General features: G+C 40.8%; 1 protein-coding gene and 1 long non-coding RNA gene across 2 annotated transcripts; one reads left to right on the top strand and one right to left on the bottom strand.

Annotated features, from left to right (window-relative positions):
- Positions 1-3,095: 3,095 nt before the first annotated feature.
- Utp3 (UTP3 small subunit processome component) lies at positions 3,096-4,739 on the bottom strand. Its single transcript, XM_070012442.1, has one exon. It carries the CDS (start codon positions 4,586-4,588, stop codon positions 3,155-3,157), a length of 1,434 nt encoding a protein of 477 aa, XP_069868543.1. The 5' UTR covers positions 4,589-4,739; the 3' UTR covers positions 3,096-3,154.
- A 160-nt stretch (positions 4,740-4,899) lies between these two features.
- On the top strand, positions 4,900-19,345 carry LOC138821086 (uncharacterized). Its single transcript, XR_011370043.1, has 3 exons — positions 4,900-5,113; positions 18,376-18,427; positions 18,977-19,345. It is a non-coding gene; the product is annotated as an uncharacterized lncRNA (long non-coding RNA).
- Positions 19,346-21,063: the final 1,718 nt, after the last annotated feature.

Below are 21,063 nucleotides of genomic sequence, written 5' to 3' on the forward strand. Positions count from 1 at the left end.
CTGGGCCTGGGTGCTATCCTTCAGCAATTCAGCTCAAGGCTAGCGCTCTACCAATTGAGCCACAGCGCCACTTCCGCTTTTTTTTTTTCTGCTTATGTGGTGCTGAGGAATTGAACTCAGGGCCTCATGCATGCAAGGCAAGTGCTCTACCACTGAGCCACCTTCCCAGCCCAGGTTTTTTTTTTTTTTAAGTAGTAGGTTTAAACATTGGATCTTGTACTTGGCTTTGTGTGTCAATACTGGTGTTTGAACTCAGGGCTGTGTGCTTGCTAGGCTGGAGCTATACCATTGGAGCTATGCCTCCTGCCCAGGGTCTTGTACTTGCTAGCAAGTACTCTCCCTTGATCTCAGCCCTCCAGTCTTGTACTTTTGTAGTGTGCCAAATTTTAACTCACCATATATATTATTTTACCCTCTACTTTGAAGCAAATATCAAATAATTTAGAACTTATGGTTAATGTAACTACACCAGACATGATGGTATACATCAGGAGGCTGAGGCTAGATAGAGCTGGAGGCCAGCTTGGGCTACGCAGCAAATGGCCATCCTGAGTCACTAACCAGTAACAAAATGGGAGTGGATTATCTACAAGGATGTAGGGACAAGGTAGGTATAGCTCAATAGGAAGAGGGCTTGCCCAAAGTCCTAGGTTCCATGCCTATATAAGAAAAAATTTATATGGAGAATTTTTCAGGTTGGCTTAAAATTTTAGCTGAATTGTACAGACCTATCATTCAGTGTTCATCATTGTGCACTGTGATCCCTTACATGTATGATACCCCTTCCTGAATGATTTTGGTAGTTAACTTGTATACTTTTTTAAAACAGGGGCAATCCCAAGACCTTGTGAATGTCAGGCAAGTGTTAGTCATTGAGTGCATTTTTTTCTGTCTATACTGGAGACTGAACTCAGGGCCTACCACTCAAATCATATCCCCATTCCATTTGTCCATTGTTTTCACCTCATAGAACCAGCAAGAACTGCAGCCATTCTTCGATATATCAAATGTTTTGTGATATGTAATAAAAATAACTAGTTACCTAATTACTAAGACTACAAAAATCATTTTCCAGTTTGCTACATGTGGACTACTAGGTAGCTTTAAATTTTTCATAAAACTCATTTCCATACAAAAACTAAAGAGACATTTTATATTCCTTACAAATAAAAGTATAGGTTAGAAACTGGCTTAGAGAAATTAGCCCCAAGTAATTAATCAGCCAGGTTGATTGTGCAAGTCACTGGTTCACTAATTTATCTAGTATTTTACGTTTTCCGTAGCCATTTACATTTTCAGTTGTGAAACAAACACTAATCTACTGACCAATTTGTAAAAACTGTGACGTTCACATAGTGAGCTATAAAAAATGACCATGCTCTTCATTCCTAATTGTCTCAGCACATCTGTGTCTTTAAACATTCATTGAAATAAATGAGTTTTTGAAAATGTAAACACTAAATCCAGCCACTTCTTCTGGTATTAACTCACAAATGACAGAGCCACCTTTTAAAGTTGATAATATAGTACATCACTGTCTGTATCCTATTTCAAAATGGCAAATCAGTATTTATAAAAATGTTGTGAAGCTTCTGAAAGTTATCTAATATAAGCTTAATTTTTCCCATGTTCCTGTGAGATATTTCTTCCTTTAAACATTTTGTTTTCACCACAATATGTATATATTTTGCAGGGACTGACATAGAACACCAAAATTTAAATATTAACTTTATATACTCTTTTTGGACCCTATCCCAGGTTTTCTCTTATGTGTTCCCCTCCCAAGTTTAGCATATTAATTTCCTACTGATAATGCAACATTAATTAGGTGATAACTATGTAATATTTAACACATATTAGTTAACTTAATACTCATAATAATCCTACAAAATGAAGACATTAACTAAACATTACCCAGGTAAGTAACTCCAAAACATGTACTTTACCAGAAAGAAATTACAGGGATGGGTTCTGAAGCTACAAAGGCTGGGCTGATATCCTACCAGTCTTAATAGTTATGAGACCTTGAGAAAATAAATTCTCTTTGCTACCATATTTCTTCATCCTCAAAAGACATGAACTGAATTTACTACTAGGGTTGTTAAGGAGTAAGAAAATTAGTAAAAATAAGATACTCTTTGGGTTTAATTCTCAAGCAGGTGTCCCTTTCAAAGATACCTTTCCAGAATTTCATTAGCTTCCTTTTCAATAAACAACCATTCATGGGAAGTGTTTAGCATTAATCTCTGTATCCTTAGCAGGTACAGTACAATATTTAATGAATTAACAGTGACAGAGAAGACTGATTTTTTTTCAATAACATTATCCAAGTACTTTGTTTATCAATATTTCCCATTATGAAGACCTGAATAGCTATAAAGAAAAATGTAATTTTAAACCACTTACCAGAGTTCCAAGAAACTGAGTATGAATAAAAACAGCAATCACTGTAAATTACCATCGGAGGATAAATAGAATTTTTACCTTATTTTCCATATGAAGGACTATTAGAAAGTATTTATAAATTGCAATTAAGGTCTATAATTTTCCCTTTCCACTTTTAACCAAAGTTCCACAATCTCATAGGCTATCCTACAAATAAGGCATTGTTAATGGTTTTTTTTTTTTGGGGGGGGGGGTCCGGTCGTGGGGCCTGAACTCTGGGCCTGGGCGCTGTCCCTCAGCTCTTCAGCTCAAGGCTAGCGCTCTACCACTTGAGCCACAGCACCACTTGCGGCTTTTTTTCTTTTTGCTTATGTGGTGCTGAGGAATCGAACCCAGGGCACCTCAGGCACGCAAGGCAAGTGCTCTACCACTGAGCCACCTTCCCAGCCCCGGTTTACTTTCTTGATGAGAAACATTTTATGTGTTGTAATTCCATTAATTACTTTGGGAATTTTCTCAGGCTAACATGACAAAATATTGAAGAGCTCTTCAGACACCATGGCTTTTTCTAAGCATATTCTTACTGCTCCCCCAATTTAGTGTGACCTTAAATTAAAAAGCAAATAAAGCAATAACCCAAATTTCTGTTAACAAAAATTTTAAAACTTCAGATTAAATTATTAGGTTTAGATTATATATTAACACAATCATTTTGGTTAAATATAAAAATTTATTATTCTAAAACAGTCAAAACTTTAAAACAAAATTTTTACTTAAGCTTAATGCTCTTTTTAACTCCAGCACGGATGCCAGACAATTCACCACTATAACGCTGTTCTTCTTTGCGAACTTCACGAACCTGGCCTCTTCTTCGAATTTTCGCTCTTCGGAACTTCTCCCTGTGTTTTACTCTGGGATTGCGATCAATCTTCTTTCTCCTAGGTGTAAGTCCCCTATTTTTAGCAATCTGATAGGTAATAGCTCTCTTTGCATTTTGATCTTCGAGAGCCTGTTCTTCAGTACTACTTTCTTCTTTCTTTCTCTTCAACTTTTGTCGGTCTTCCATCTCTTTATAGTGCTTCAACACAGCTTCATTAAAATCAGAATCATCAGAAACATCTGCAGTAGAAACAGCCTCTGTCTGGGAAACAGACTTCTTTGACTTGGCCACTGTGAATTTTTCTTTTTGCTTCAATTCTTTCTTTACAGCATCATCCTCACCTGTGAGTAGATGACGAATTTCAGAGGACAGCTTCTGATCCACTACGGAGAGCTTGTTGATGAGATTTCGGTAGATAACAAGCCGTTCTATGACAGGATGTCCTTCAGCAGGGATTCTCCTAGCTTTTAGAATCAAATAAAAACTGATGTTGGAGCAATAGTTCAAGTAGAGATTATATTTAGTCTTAAGGTACTGGCTTCCTTTCCCGGGTGGGATGATACCTTGCTCCACCAAACCTAACAGTGGCTCTAACTCATCCTTCACTTCTGTCAACTTAACCTTCAGGTCTTCTATTAGTTCCAAGAGCTCCGGTGATTCCTTTCGCAACATTTTCAGCTTTTCTTTCACTGAGACTTTTGCCAAATCCTTCACCACCCGCGTCTCGGCCTCATCTACACGAGGCACTGGTTTGGCAAAAGCTTCCACCCAAGCAACGCCAAAGTCATCTTCCTGCAGGGCTTGAGCTAGGCGCCGCTGAATTACTTGCGCCTCTTCTTCTTCCTCTCTCTCCTCCTCCTCAACTTCTTGTTGGCTCTGCCGGCCTCGGGATTTGGAACCGTAGTCGGTGTCATAGTACAGTTTTTTCCTTTGACCCCAAGACAAACTGGGATCCACAGAAGCCTCAGCCTCACTCTGCACCGAACTCCCGCCATCATCATCATCATCGTCTCCATCCTCCTCGTCCCCCGTACTGTCTGCATCTCGGTCGTCTTCATCATCAACATCTAGGGCTAGCACCTCCTCCTCCTCCTCCTCGCCATCCTCCTCGTCCCCACTGTCTACTTCGGCCCAGCCCTTCGCCAAGGCCGCCCGGGATCGTGCCTCGTGGAAGTCGTCTACCTGATCTTGGTAGTAACTGGCGCTCCCGGGTGAGGGCGGCAACCCCGCGTCCTCTTCATTTTCCTCCTCGACGTGGCCACCGGCCCGGGACTGCACGGACGCCCACTGGGCCGCTCCACGCCGCCGGGATTTCTTCCCCATGGCGCGCACACCGTCGCAGGTTTCACTCCCGCCACCTCTGACCACGGCCCGCGAGCCACGCGCCTCCGCGACCAGTCACGTCCAACAGTCCGCCGCCGGCCACGCGAGCTCGCCGGCACCCCAGCCCTCCCCGGCGAAAACCTCCGCTTCCTTCCGGTCCCCAGGATGCTCTTCGCGCGGCGCGCGGAACACCACTTCCGCTCGGCCCCGCAGGCCTAGCCGGGGGGCGGGGCGGAGCGGGGAGATGGGCGGGGAGTTCCTTCCCAGCCGCTGTAAAATCTTTCCGGGTAGAAACAAATTGCGACAATTCCGTTCCGCGGCGAGACTCTCGCTAGCCTGCGCGTGGCGAAGGGCGAGAACTGCGGTTCTGCAGCGAGGCGCGTCCGCCGGGGGTCAGTAGAGGGCGCCGCACGCCCGTGCTCTGACGGGCCCCGCGGGCCGCGCGGTCACTGGATCCCGAGAGGGGCGGGAGCGTCCTGCGCGGGGTTGGTTTTCTCTCCTCATCCGTGTAGAAGTTAACGTTCGGTATGCTTTCTTTCTTTCATTTCCCCACACCGACAGCGAACGCACCCACGTTTCCGGTCAGCACAGCCCGAGGCCGGCGACGGCCGCCGAGCCGGGGTCCCGGGCGAGCCCTGCGGGGCCCCTAGCCGAGGCGGAGCCTCTCCCCCCCCCCCCCCCCGCGGACCTCGGGGGTCGGTGGGCTCCACCCTCGGGGGAAAGGGAAGAGGTACCGCGATTTCCTTCGGGTGGAAACTGGGGGACGGACCCCGCCTCGGGGTGGGTGGAAGGGAACCTCGTGTGCTTCCAGCACTGAGGAGAGCCACGCGTGTGCCGGACACAGTGCCGGAGACCCCGAGGGAGGCTGCGAGACCAAAGCAGATCCTCCCCCCACCCACCCCCGGGGAGCCTGTGGTCAGCGGGATCCTGTCACCTTAGCACCGGGTTAAGTTCCGTGAACACGGAAGGACGTGTCCGATCCCCGGCTTGGCGGCTGTAGTCTGTGGGCGCCAACCCCACGGGGGCCCACCCGCAGAGAAGCCTAGCGAACGCGAGGCCAGTACTCGCGCACGAACACGGAGCATCGGTTTCGTTTAAGACACCTTCGTCCGGAAGCATAGAACAAGTTTACTTCACTTACACGTATTGTATTAGATGATGGTAATTTGTAGAAATCCATTAAATGCCAACGTTGCATTTCATGCGAACAAAACAACAACGGGTTTGGCCTGGAATCCTAGCTACTCGGGAGGCTGATGTTTGAGGATGGAAGCTGGAAGCCAGCAGTAGCAGGAGAGAGCAGAAGAGTCCGTGAGACTTAAACTCAAATTAACTGCCCCCAAAGCCCGAAGTGGAGCTGTGGTAGGCCATTAGCCTTGAGCAAAAAAGCTCAGGGACAGTTCCCTGTCCCTGAGTTCAAGCTCCTAGACTGCCATAACAATAAGAGATCAAAGAGGACTAGCTTAAAGCTGTAGGTGAGAAAAGCTATTTTTCTAGTTCAGCTAAATTCATTCATTGATCAGAGGAAATTTATCCACATTGTTCTTCCCAAGATGTCATTAAACAGAAATGTTAAGAGAGGCTGGGAGGGTAGCTCAGTGGTAGCCTTGCATGCATGTAGGCCCTGGGTTTGATTCCTCAGCAACCACATAAGCAGAAAAAGCCAGAAGTGGCGCTGTAGCTCAAGTGGTAGAGCGCTAGTCTTGAGCTGAAGAGCTGAGGGACAGCACCCAGGCTAAGAGTTCAGGCCCCACGACCAGCAAAAAAAAAAAAAAAAAAAAGAGAGAGAGAGAAAGCTTCATTGCTGGATTTAAATTTTAATCCCTAAATTTTAAAATTTTAATCCCTAACAGATAAGGCACAGCATGGGTTTTAGCAGTTAAAGCTGAATTGTCATCCCCTTAGACTGTATTGATGCAGTGTCCTGGATTAGCACCTGTAAACATGCCCTCCTCACCAAACACAGAATATATATATAATACTAACTCATATGTGTAAAACATGGTATGGTTCACAAAGCAGTCCTAGTATATTATTTAGTGTAGAGATAAGGCAGGTATTTTTATGATACAAATTTTTATGATTATTTTAAAGGTTAAATTTTATTAAGTAGAAAATACATGGCCTGCTGGGCACCAGTGGCTCACACTTGTAATCCTAGCTACTCAGAAGGCTGAGATCTGAGGATCCTGGTTCAAAGACAGCCTGGGCAGGAGAGTCCATGAGACTTATCTCTAATAAACCACTAGAAAGCCAGAAGTGGCGCTGTGGCTCAAGGTAGAGCACTGGCCTTGAGCGGAAGAGCTGAGGGACAGCATTCAGGCCAGAGTTCAAGCTCCATGACTGACAAAAACAAAACAAAACAAAAAAAACATGGCCTTATTTGGAAAAGAAAACACAATGTAGATTATACTAATACAAAGCAGTATGTATCTTAAACCCAGTGCTCTGAGAAATTAGAGGAATAAGAGATTATAGATTATTATTTTGAAAATACTGCTTAAAAATATTGCCTTTAAGTTAGGTCTTGTAGCTCACGTCTGTAGTCCTACGTACTCAGGCTGAGATCAGAATTGTGTTCGAGGTTAGACAAGTTAGAAAAGTTCATGAATATCATGGTTTAAGTGATAAAGCATCACTTTAGCAAGTGTGAGACCTTAAATTCAAACCCAGTGTGCCAAGGAGTTTTATCATTACCCATCTCATCAGAAAAAGCTGGGTGTGATGTGCTTGCTAGTCATTTCAGTCATGGTAGAAAGCATAAATAAGATAAAGGTTCAGGCCAGCCCTAGCAAAAGTACAGAACCTGTCTCAAAAACAGCCAGAAGCCAAAAAAGAGCTGGAGGTATGGCTCAGCAGGGGGTGGTGGTGGTGGTGGTGGTGGTGGTGGTGGTGGTGGTGGTGGTGGTGGTGGTGGTGGTGGTGGTCAGGTGGCGGTCAGGTGGTTCTTACCTGTAAAATATTATAGGAAAGTGAGATCTGAGGATTGTGGTTGGAAGCCAGCTCAGGAAAGTTCTTGAGACTTTTATCTCCAGTTAATCACAGAAGAAGCTGGAAGTGGTCCTGTAACTCAAGTGGTAGAGCAAATGAGCCCAGGGACTGTGCCCAAGCCCAGAGTTCAAGCCCAGTGACTGACAAAAGAAAAAAAGAGAACAAAGCTCTGAGTTCAAACCCAGTATATCTGTCCTATCTATATGTTTAACTATCTATGGGAACCACCAGCTGCTACCTTAGCTTTAACTAAACCATCTTTCCCTTATATTAAAGCATTTTACTTGGGGGAATAAAATATCTTTATTTAAAATTATTTAGAAATATAGCCAGGAGTTGACTGCTTATGCCTATAATCCTAGCTACTATAATCCTAGCTAGCTATGGTGGATCATGGTTCAAAGCTAGCCCAAGCAGGAATGTCCTTGAGACTTATCCAGTTAACCACCAAAAAACCAGAAGTGGAGGTGTGGCTTAAGTAGTAGAGTAGCAGCCTTGAGTAAAAAGCTGAAGAACACAGTACTCAGTCCCTGAGGTCAAATCCCAGTACAATGCACACACACACACACATTTTAGAATCTATAGACTGATTTGAATAGAATGAACATATAGATAAAACTTTCAGGTAATTTAAATATGAGCAATTATACTATTGTAATATTTAGTAAAACACATTAATGTTCCTATCTGTATAAAATAGGGGTTTAATAGTAGTGAATATTTAGTGTTGAATTCTAATCTTTTGGAATTCTTCATTTTTTTTTTTTTTAGGATTCTTCATAATAAGGAACAATTTAGCAGTCAGTTCTTCAGTTCTAGCAGTTCCATTATACTTTTCCTAACCAAAATGGAATTATTTACAAGTCAGGATTTCTTAATTGAAAGTTTGTATTTTTGAAAGTCTGTTAATAGATTTATTAATAGGCTTATGCCAATTAAAAACGAAAATATTAGCTGGGTACTGGGAGCTCATGCCTGTAATCCTAGCTACTGAAGAGTCTGAGATCTGAGAATCTTGGTTTGAAGCCAGGCAACCAAGTTTGTGAGACTTTTTTTTTTTTTTTTTGTCAGTGGGGTCTGAACTCTGGGCTGGGCCCTGTCCCTCAGCTCTTCAGCTCACGGCTAGCACTCTACCACTTGAGCCACAGCACCACTACCAGCTTTTTCTGTTTGTGTGGTGCTGAGGAATTGAACCCAGGGCCTCACACATGGGAGGCAAGCATTCTACCACTGAGCCACCTTCCCAGCCCTCTGTGAGACTCTTATCTCCACTACCAAATAAGCCAGAAATGGAGTTGTGGCTCAAGTGGTAGAGTGCTAGGCTTAAACTAAAAGAAGCTCAAAGACAGCCCCAGGCCCTGAGCTCAAGCCCCAAGATTGGCACAAAACAGACAAAGCACCAAGTCCTCAGAGAAAATGAAAAAATATATATTTGACATTTAGCTACTATTTGTGGCAAGTACAATTAACCATTGTCTTGAACATTACATTATTGTGATGTCTGACTCAAGAGTTAGCAAACTAAACATAGTGAGAACAAGTTTTGTTTTTCCCTGCTTTAAGCTGTCTAGGGGATTTTCTTTGTGTGAAAATTAGGGTTCTGAAAAAAAAAATAAAATTAGGGTTCTGTGAGCATGTGTTCTAGGTGTTGAAAGTATTGTTCCGTCAGATTTGTTTAAATTCATCTCTATTTCTTCCTGGAAACAAAATCATTAATGATAGACAACACTGAGAGGTGTACTAGGTTCTGACACAAATTTTTATTTGGAGACAGAGTCTCACTGTGTAGGCCAAGCTGCCTTGAACTTGTGGTCCTTCTACTTCAACATCCTGAGTGCTATATATTTTTTTTTTGCAGTTGGTGTTCTTGAACTCAGGGCCTGGGCATTGTCCTTTTAGCTCTTTTGATCAAGGCTAGCTCTACCACTTTGAGCCACAGCTCCACTTCCAGTTTTTGAGAGATAAGAGAGATAAGAGTCTCTCAGGCTAGCTTCAAACTGTGATCCTCTGATCTGAACCTCCTGAATAGCTAGAATTCAGGCCTGAGCCACCAGTGCCTGGCCTGAGTGCTATAATTACAGTCTTGTGCCACCACACTCAGAAGCACAGGTTTTTAAAATTCAAATTACTTAGCAATATTTAATGCTCAGTTAATGAAATATTTAATGTTCAGTTTGTGAACAATAAGCTAATAGTTGAATGCATACTACCTCGAATATTCATATTACTGATGAGCAGGGTACTGGTGGCTCACACTTATAATCCTAACTACTCAGGAAGCTGAGATCTGAGGATTGTGCTTCAAAGCTAGCCTGGGCAGGAAAGATTCTTATCTCAGATTAAACAGGAGAAAACCAAAAGTGGTGCTGTGGCTCAAGTGGTATAGTGCTCACCTTGAGCTGAATTGCTCAGGGACAGTGCCCAGGCCCAGAGTTCAAGCCCCATGACCGACAAAAAAAAAAAAAAGTAGTGTTTCTTTCCTTTTAAATCCTTAGTTGAGGTAGTACTAGTAAAAATAGTAATTTGATAGACTAATACTAAGAAAATGTGTTCTTGTCTACCATCTTAATGTAATATAATCACAAAATTAGAGTACTTTATGGTGCAAGGACTATTTTTAGGTGTAAGACAGAAAATGGAAGAGGCAAAGCAGTTTCCATGTGCTTTCATTTTTGATGGAAATAGGTGTCATTTCTGCTGTCAGAAACCACTTACTCTGAGACTAACCAGTAATAGATTCTTTTTGCAAATGAGGTATCTATTTTTCCTTTTTCGTTTTTGTTTTTTGCAGACAAGGTATCTATTTTAACTCACAAAATCCTAGAAGAGATTTGGAAGTATGTGATAAAATATTGTAATTTTATGTTTGTATTTTGAAAGTCTTTGGTTGTCTTTGATTTGTCTTACAGAATGAAGGATTTAATGAAATTGTACTGTTTTCTCTTCCAAAAAATGCTTATCTAACAAATAACTAGAAAATTTACAAATATAATTACTTGTTTGTTCTAATAAGTGGTAATTATAACTTTATTGGTAAAATTAGTTTTTCTTTTAGAGCCATATAACTGCTTGTTGAACTCAAGTCTCATTCTAAGGTTGTTGTTTTTCTCAACTACTTGTTACACTGTTTTTTTTGTTTGTTTGTTTTGGGGGGGGGGTCCAGTGGTAGGGCCTGAACTCGGCCTGGGCGCTGTCCTTCAGCTCTTCAGCTCAAGGCTAGCGCTCTACCACTTGAGCTACAGCGCCACTTCCGGCTTTTTTCTTTTTGCTTATGTGGTGCTGAGGAATCGAACCCAGGGCCTCATGCATACAAGGCAAGCGCTCTACCACTGAGCCACCTTCCCAGCCCCTACACTGGTTTTTTTTTATCTATATTTATCACTAATGAAAAACTTGAGGTCCACAGATACATGAGTCTGCTGCAGTGTGTACTGGAAAAACTTGAGCCCTCAGACTTATAGCCTAACAGTTTTCAGAGACATAGTATGAATTTTAAACGACATGACATTTAAAAAGTGAATAAGGGATATCAAAGCATAATTTGAGATATTATTCAAGATTGGTCTGTTGTTCCTTTATTAATTTTGGAAAGGTTTAATTTTTTTTTTGTGGCAGTCCTAGGGCTTGAACTCAGGCCTCACATTCATGTTTAGTTTATTTACTATATCACTTGAGCCACACCTGTACTTCTTGCTTTTTGCTGGTTAGTTGGAGATAGAGTTTCTCAGATTTGTCTACCTTGGCTGGCTTTGAACTGTATTTCTCAGATATCAGCCTTCTGATAAAATTAAAGACATGGGCCATTGGTGCCCAGCTTAAGGTATATCTTTTCAGTTATATCTGATACTTTTATTTTTCTTTTGGTGCTAGTTCTGGGGCTTGAACTCAGTGCCTGCCCACTGTCCTACAGCTTTTTTGCTCAGGGCTAGCACTTAAGCACTTAAGCCACAGCTCCATTTCTGACTTTTTTGCTGATTAATTAGAGGTCAGAGTTTCAAGGACTTTCCTGCCCTGGCTAGCTTTGAACCGTGATCCTCAGATCTCAGCCTCCTGGGTAACTAGGATTATAGGCATGAACTACTGATGCCAAGCCTATCGCCAATACTTCAAAAATAATTCACATGTGTTCATATGCACTTATACTTTCTCCTTATTGTTAAAGATAATAGATTTAGTATGCCAATTACATGTGATATAAACATTCTGAATAGAAGAACAAGAAAAATGTATTTTCATCTGTTTTTCCAGATAAATCTTCATAGTGCCCCCACCTTTTGGCTGGTGATCTCATTCATACTAAATATGCATACTACTTAGCTATGCCTCCTGTCTCATCCATGCTAAACATGCATTCTACTACTTAACTGTACTTCTTGCCTCACAGCTCGTGTTTGTGTGTGTGTGTGTGTGTGTGTGTGTGTGTGTGTGTGTTCGTGCTGGAGATTATACTCAGGAACTCACATTCTGTTTAGCTTTTTTGCTGAGGGCTGGCATGCTATCATTTGAGCCACACCTCCACTAAAGGTTTTTTCCCTTAATTAAAATTTTTTTTCAAGTAATTGTACAAAAGAGATGCCATATAACAAAGCAGTTTTGAATAATGTATCTTGATCAGTGTCACTCCCTTCAACATTTTCATCCCTCTTCCATTACTTTTCTTAATTTTGTGGCATATACAATGTATTCTTCCTCTTTCTCCTCTTTACTCACATTTCTGGCTTTTTGCTGTTTAATTGGAGGTTAAGATTATTCTTCTGGATTTGTCTGCCTGGGTAGGCTTTGAACTTGGATTCTCACATCTCAACCACCTGAATAGGTAGGATTACAGGTGTGAGATACTAGCACACAACTTCAGATCATTTTTCCTTTTTTTTTTTGGCCACTCCTGGGGCTTGAACTCAGGGCCTGGGCAAAGCTAGCACTCTACCACTTGAGCCACAGAGCCACTTCCGGCTTTTTCTGCTTATATGGTGCTGAGGAATTGAACCCAGGGCAAGCACTCTACCACTGAGCCACCTTCCCAGCCTTTTTACATGCCATTTGATAGTCTTTCTGATCCCTTCTCTGCATCTAGAAAGCATTTTCTATAGGACAGAAATTATATACTTAGGAAAAAAAGATGTAAAAGCAAATATGCCAATTCATGTAAAATGGTATGTGGAGATATAAGGTATATTTACTAGCAATTTATTTATTGTCAGTTGTAAACTCTGAACTCTGAACTTCGGCTTTTTCTGCTTATGTGGTTCTGAGGAATTGAACTCAGGGCTTCATGTATGCAAGGCAACACTCTACCACTGAGCCACCTTCCCAGCCCCATACTAGCAATTATTATGAAAGCAATTGAATGAACAGAATGGGATATAATAAATTAAAGACTTACAGAACTAGTATTAAAGATTTTAGGATTTTGATAAAAATTGGTTGGAAAGATAAAGAAATTTGTAGTAAGAAAAAAAAGATAGCATAGAAATGATTCAGAAACAGGAATTAGCAAACCATATAGTACAGAAAAAGGAGAGCAGACATTTGTAGCAGAAGTTTTTTTTCTCAAAATAGATTAGAAATTTTCTGAAAGAAGAGACCCAGAGTAGTAATTCATAAGATGAAAGGAAAATGTTATTTTTTTAGTAGTTTCTTAGGAACTTTATCATTGTGAGTCTAGGGAAATAATCATAAAATATAAGCTTTTTTTCAAATGTTTTTGGAAGTAGGCCATTTACAAATTAGAATGAACAGTACTTGTGTGGTTGAGAGTGAGCTTTGTGTGATGTCATGCAACTGACATGTAGTATCCCAAATAGCAGTTCTATGAAAAGCCACTGCAGGTGCAAGTTTATTTAAAAACGGACCACTGCACAGGTGCAATTCTCCTTATAAACATTTAACCACAAACAGTGCTGTAAAAATCTTGTGGAAATCTGTTGGAAAACAATTTGTTTTTTGGTGTTAATTTTTTAATTTTTAGCAAGAATTTGGAGTGGTTTCTTTTTTATTGTGAATTCTTTTTCAATTTGTTTTTTGCCTCCTGGTATCTAAATATAAATGTTACAAATACCATGATTGAGTAATGGTCAATATTGCAATGCTTATATACAGAGATGAAAATGTTTGGTCCTAAAAATGCCAATTAAAAGAAATTCCCCCAGACAGATATGACTTTTGATGCTATGAGAATTCAAATAGGCTGGGTTAGTTTAAGTTCCACTTTTAGCTTTAGAATCACAAGATTGATTCTAAAACTCAAATGTTAAACTTGTACAATTTAAATATGTAGAAGTACATGGTATCATCTACTATTACTATAGTTTTCACTGTGTTGCATCTTTAGGTTTTTTTTTTTCCTTACTGCTTATTTGTGCGGCCATACTCTTTCCCAACTCGTGTTTTGTACTTACTTGCTGTTTCATTTCTTGGAATAATGTTTTTCTGACTCTGATAAACAGGATAATGTTCCCCTCACAGACCCCAGAACTGTGACTATGTTATCTGTCACATAGCAAAAACAACTTTAGATATGATTAATTGATAACCCTAGACTATCTGAATATGCTCAATATAACTACACCAGATCTTAAAATTAGCAGAGAACCTTTACTAGCCAGAATAAGCAGAGTTTAGAGAAATGGGAAAGGTGGGAATGATTTCACCCACCATTATTTTCTTTGATGGTGAAAGAAGTTATCACCGGAAATGTTGTTAGGCTCTGAAGCTGAGAATTTCTGACTGCCAGCAAGAAAATAGGGCTTTACAATGTCAAGGGCTTACAATGTAAGACTCAAGAACTGAATCCTCCCATCTACTTTAGTGAGCTCAGAAGTAGTTTTCTTTTAAAATCTTAAGAACTCAAGAACTGGGATATAGCTTAGTGATAGAATTTCCCAGCCTGCATAAAGCCCTGGAGTTAACCCCTAGAATGAGGGGGTAAGGGTTAGGGAGAGAAAAGGTTAGCCGACACCTTTTTTCCTACATTGCAAAACTGGAGTAGACCAGTTAGCCTTGCCTAACCAGATTTCTGACTTAATAGAATGCTGGTGGTGAGTTGTACTCAGTTTTGGTCATTTATTATGCCAGCATAGATGCCTTTTTTGTTTCTGCGTTATCCTAGATTGTCTTCTTTAGAGAGCCCTTTCTTTTTTTAAAATTTATTTTTTATTTATTTAGTTTTTATTGTGAGAATACTGTATAGAGGAGTTACAATTACATGGGCAAGATAACAAGTACATTTTTTTATCAAGCATTGTTGCCTCCTCTTTGTTTCCCCTTCCCATCCCTTCCCATACTTGCCTCTCCCCACCTGATCCTCCCCTCCCCCAACCAAAGTTGTAAAGTTCGTATTTCGACATAATGACTTGTACATCTCATTGTTGCAGTGGGTCCACCTGTATCCCTATTTAAACGATTTGTCCTTCCCCTCCACAAATTATACCAACATCAAATACAGTGAAAGCAGGGGTTATACCGTGGGGGAGGGACATACAAAGCAACATAGAAATCATCTTATAGACTTGCAAAAAATTATATTAAGTGAAGTAAGCCAGGCCCAAAGAAACAGAGGTCCCGGGGCTGGGAAGGTAGCTCAGTGGTAGAGCGCTTGCCTTGCATGCTCGAGGCCCTGGGTACGATTCCTCAGCACCACAGAAGCAAAAAGAAAAAAGCTGGAAGTGCTGCTGTGGCTCAAGTGGTAGAGTGCTAGCCTTGAGCTGAAGAGCTGAGGGACAGTGCCCAGGCCCAGAGTTCAGGCCCCACGACCAGACCCAAAAAAAAAAAGAAAAGGTCCCATGGTTCCCTTATTTGCAATAACTAGTATATGTCTGAGTCAAGCAGAAAAGGTCAGATAAGTTGATGTTAGGGGAATGAGCCCAAGATAAGTATTCAAATGTTTTTTTTTTCTTTCATGCAATTGTTTCTAGAGAGCCCTTTCTCAAATATGTTTTAGACTATCCCAACCTTATTGTACACATTCTCTTCATGTTACTTTAAAAATATTTATTAATTATTATTAAGTTCTTGTACAAAGGGTTTTAGTTCCAGAAGTCAGGTTGTGAATATAATGCATCTTGTTCAATATCACTCTTTTCATTATTCCTCCCTTCTTTCCCCATTCATCCCTGCCCTCAAGTTACATAGTTCAATTTTTATATAGCATACATTGAATATAATGAATATATTTGGTCACCCTCCCTCCATTCATGTACTTTCTTTCTTTTGTTCATTAATTACAAAGTGTGATTTTATTTTATTTTTGTCATCAGTCATGGGACTTGAACTCAGGGCCTAGGCATTGTCCCTGAGGTTTTTCAATCAAGGCCAATACTCTACCACTTTGAGCCATAGCACTTCTGGTATTCTGGTGGTTAACTGGAGATGAAAGGCTCATGGACTTTGCTATTTGAGCTGAGTTTAAACTGCCATCCTCAGATCTCACCCTCCTGATTAGATAGGATTATAGGTGTCAGCCACTAGTGCCTGGTTTTTGACTTTAAAAAAAACAAGTTTTATGGGCTGGGAAGGTGGCTCAGTGGTAGAGTGCCTGCCTTGCATGCATGAGGCCCTGGGTTCGATTCCTCAGCACCACATGAGGAAAAAAGTAGTGGTGCTGTGGCTCAAGTGGTAGAGCACTAGCCTTGAGCTGAAGAGCTGAGGGACAGCGCCCAGGCCCAGAGTTCAGGCCCCATGACTGACAAAACAAGCAAACAAACAAAAAACAGTTTTACTTATTTCTTGTCTCCTTCCCCACCAGAATATAATCTTTGGGAAGACAGGGCTTATTTGATCCCATGCTCATCACTGTATTGTAATACCTACGTCTGAAAAAATATTAGTAGAAAAATAAATTTGATATAATTGTAAATGAGATAATCGTAAGTAGAGTACTAGAGCATTTATGGCAAACAATACTGAAATATCACAAACTATTTCAGAGGCAAACATGTTCTACATTAATTTTTGAGAATTGGTATATAAAAATATATGTGCCTGAAGGAAACAGAAAATTGTTTTTGTTTGGTTTTGTCAGTTGTGGGGCTTGAACTCTAGGCCTGGGCTGTCCCTGATCTCTTCAACTCAAGGCAAACAATCTACCACTTGAACTACAGCACCACTTCTGATTTTCTGGTGGTTAATTAGACAGAGTCTCATGGACTTTTCTGCCTGGGCTGGCTTTGAATCAAGATCCTCAGAACTCAGCCTCCTGAGTAGCTAGGATTATAGGTGTGAGCCCACCACTAGGCTAAAAAATTGTTTTGTTTTTCAAAAAAAAATTTTTTTTAACTCACAGCCCAGGCAATGTCCCTTAGTTGTTGTTGTTGTTGTTTTTTAAGTAAAGCCTGGAGCTCTATTACTTGAGCCACAGTTCCACCTTTGGCTTTTTGGTGGTTAATTGGGTATGAGTCTTAGGGCTGGGAATATGGCTTAATAGTAGAGTGCTTGCTTAGCATACATGAAACCCTGGGTTCGATTCCTCAGCACCACATAAAACAGAAAAAGCCGGAAGTGGCACTTGGCTCAACTGGTAGAGTGCTAGCCTTAAGCAAGAAAAGCTCAGAGACAGTGCCCAGGCCTTGAGTTCAAGTCCCAGGACTGGCCAAAAAAAAAAAAGTCTTAGCGATTTCCCTGCCCAACCTGGCTTTGAACTGCAATCCTCAGATCTCAGCCTCCTAAATAGTTGGGGGTGAGCTATTGGTACTCAGCCACAAAAGCACTTTATGATAGTGATTAAATTTATAATTTATTATGAATATGAAAATTATAAAGGGTACATATTGAACCTCCATATTCTACTCAGTTTAGCAAATAAAATATCATAAGTATAGCTGTATTGCTTGTGTATTCCTTAACCTTGTTAAGTAAACTTAAACTTTTATTGGTAATGATCTGGATAACTCCTCTTCCAAATTTGGAGAATGCTTTTTTTCAAGAGAGTTTTGGGAGTTCAGAGCAACACAGTATAGATCTTAGAAGGATAGACTGACAAATCAGGAGGCTTTAGGTTACCTTTGTCATAAGAAAAAAACTCCTCTTTATCTTTTGGTAATAACCTCATATATGACTGACTTTGTGGAACTCTGGAATAGTTGTGATTTTATTTTCTTTAATATTATTAAATTAATAACATTAAGAATAACACACATATACAAACTTCACTATATAATGAAGTATCTTCACTTTTCTTAGAGGTTTTTTCTTGTCTACCCACAACAAAAATTTATTTTAAATGTAGGTAATTTTAATAAGGGAGACTAAGAATACAGAATATTCCATCTTTCACAGATTCTATGAATTCTTCAAACTGCACCTTAAAGTTGGATTAGCAGCAAAGCATCAATCTAAGCGAAACTACCCCCATTCCTCATATACATAAACCTAAATATATACTTATAAACAGTACATAAGATATTCTACTAGGCTAACATAAATCTGACAATTTGACAAGTTTCCCAGATGCTGTGCAAGGTTATAAATACTGTCTACATTGGATCATGGTTCAAGACCATTAGCACCCAAGTGGTTTAATGAGAACCAATCCTTTTGTTTGTTTGTTTATTTATTTATTTATTTTGGGTCCGGTCGTGGGGCCTGAACTCTGGGCCTGGGCGCTGACCCTCAGCTCTTCAGCTCAAGGCTAGGGTTCTACCACTTGAGCCACAGCGCCACTTCCGGCTTTTTTCTTTTTGCTTATGTGGTGCTGAGGAATCGAACCTAGGGCCTCATGCATGCAAGGCAAGCGCTCTGCCACTGAGCCACCTTCCCAGCCCCCTTTCGTTTATTTTTAATTGCCTATTTTTTCTTTTAAGGTTGAAAAAATGAGAGAAACAGTAAATCACCTGAAATGTCATTTTGGGAGCCGTAAGTTTCTTTATCTAAAACTATTTTTTGTTGTTGTTTTTTGTTTTTTTTTGTCGGTTGTGGGGCCTGAACTCTGGTCCTGGGCACTGTCCCTCAGCTCTTCAGCCCAAGACTAGTGCTCTACCACTTAAGCCACAGCGCCACTTCTGACTTTTTCTGCTTATGTGGTGCTGAGGAATTGAAGCCAGGGCCTCATGCATGCAACACAAGCACTCTACCACTGAGCCACCTTCCCAGCCCTATTTTTTTTAATACATGGAAGGCTAGATACTAAATAGTTTTTGCAATCCTGAGGATAAAATGTTCTTTTGAAAAATATGAAGTTTGAAAAAATAAGGAAGAAAGTTCTGTGTGTGTTCCCAACCCTCTCCCCAACCAAGTCTGCGATTTCTCCTTGAAGCGCATTGACAGCCCTGCCATCTTGTATATAAAGCATACAGTGAATGGAGGCCCCCAGCCGTATAGCTAGTCACATTCCACCTCAACAAGACCCCCAGATAGAGATTCTGCTGGCCCATAAAAGTTTATTTCCTCTTCTACACCTTTTAGCAACATCCAGGCCTTGGGCATCTTGCAGCATGGCTGAAGTCCAGAACTTGAAGTTCACTGGGGAAACCAAGTCCATTGAAAATGCAGTGTTTTCATCTTTTGGTTGGGTGACTCTTGGTCCCCCCTGTTAGATGTACAACTGTAATAGCCACTTTCCTCTAGGACATCTTCAATCACAGTCTGGTCATTTAGGGACAAGCTGTTTACTTGGAGGAAGGATGTAATAAATGGTAATCTGCTATTTAAGAAAAGTTGGGCCCAGTTGGTTCCGGAGATCCTTGAGACAACCTGGCAGCCCTGAAGCGTGTCCTGGCGTGGGTTCCGGATCACGAGCTGTTCAGCGTTCCACGGCTGACCTCCCAAATTCTTCCGTCCCCAGTGCTCTGCTGCGTGCCCCACGTTGCGCGCCAGGTGTTGCAACCCACCGCATGCTAACCTGCAAGGCAGTAACAGAGATGGGACCATGGAATTGAAGTTTAGGGCTCCAGGGGACCTGTAGCCTTCCGCCAGCTTCACATTTACAAAGTGTTTTTGCTTTTGTCTTCTGACAGCAGCTCTTTCCTCAAGTGCCAATAAAATCTTCTCATGATTTATTTCTCTGTGTTGATTCAAAAGTTCCTTTAACATTGTCTAATATCTCAAGGTATATGGAGAAGTTGTAAATGCTGCATTTCTCATTGTCCTTTAACATATTTCAAAAACATGTTTTGGGAAAAGAAGTCTCTTGTATCCATGTTTCCCTTCATGTATCTTCCTTTGCAGGGGGGGTGGGGTGGTCAATTAATTCTAGGTATCTGAGATTGGTTATAAAAGTTGACATGGAGCTGGGCCTCAGTGGCTCATGCCTGTAATCCTAGCTTCTCAGGAGGCTGAAATCTGAGGATTGCGGTTCAAAGCCAGGCCTGGCAGGAAAGTCTGTGAGACTCTTACCTCCAACAAACCACCAGAAAACCAGAAGTGGCTCTGTGGCTCAAGCGGTAGAGCCCTAGCCTTGAGCTGAAGAGCTGAGGGACAGCGCCCAGGCCCAGAGTTCAAGCCCCATGACAGACAAAAAACAAAACATGTTGACGTGTGGCTGGGAATGTGGCTTAGTGGTAGAGTGCTCACCTAGCATGCATGAAGCCCTGGGTTCGATTCCTGAGTATTATAAGGTAAGCAGGAGGTCTGGATGTCAGTGCCTGCATGGCCCAGGGCAGACCTTACAAGTACATAAACACATAAACAGAAAATGTCAGAAATGGCACTGCGGCTCAATCGATAGAGTGCTAGCCTTGAAGAAAAGAAGCTCAGGGACAATGCCCTATGCCTAAATTCAAGCCCCGGGACTGAAACACACACACACAAAAGTTGACATACAGTTTCTCTGTAATGTACTATGAATTCATCTGATTAAAAAATATCTCAAGTGTATATTTTTACAGTTTTCTTTAAAAGCTTTTATTTACTTTTTTGGAACAAATAGATTCTGGAGTCATTAAGAAAATTAAAAATAATTTTTAGATTCAAGGCTAATAGCTCTCTTTCATGTACACCTTGCAATACCACCATAGTTACTATCAAATATATTTAGGGCTTTGAATACATATTTTTGGAGACACTAAGAAGTTACTTGTAAAATTGTAAGATTTTTCGAAGTAGACAGATACTTAATTCAAGGTTTATGTGGCCAGAAAGGCCACATTATGTTTGGAGTTGGTTGCTCCAAAAATAGGTAATGGAAAATTCTATTCATTATCAAAAATTGTTTTTCAAGTTCAAGGACAAATGGAAATATACGTAATTATACCAAATGAAGAACTTAAATCTATTAAATGGAAAATCAAGGGAATTCAGCTATATCTCTTATTTAAAGCCAAGAAGGATATTAAAAATATCATTTTTTAAAAAGTGTTTAAGTGGCAGAATGCCATGTTGCTTTAAGGAGCCTTGTATGTTAGAGAAGATGTTCAAGTGGAAAAATAAAGGTTAATGGATAGATCTATTATATTGATGCAGCTCTTACAGATGAAATGGAAAGTTTCAGTCCATGGGCTAATATGAGACATATGAGTTAACTTGAAATTACTTCCTTTACTGTATGTAATAAT

Source organism: Dipodomys merriami, unplaced genomic scaffold (genome assembly GCF_024711535.1).
Source record: "Dipodomys merriami isolate MVZ:Mamm:240054 unplaced genomic scaffold, mDipMer1.0.p SCAF_9, whole genome shotgun sequence".
Taxonomy (NCBI): domain Eukaryota; kingdom Metazoa; phylum Chordata; class Mammalia; order Rodentia; family Heteromyidae; genus Dipodomys; species Dipodomys merriami.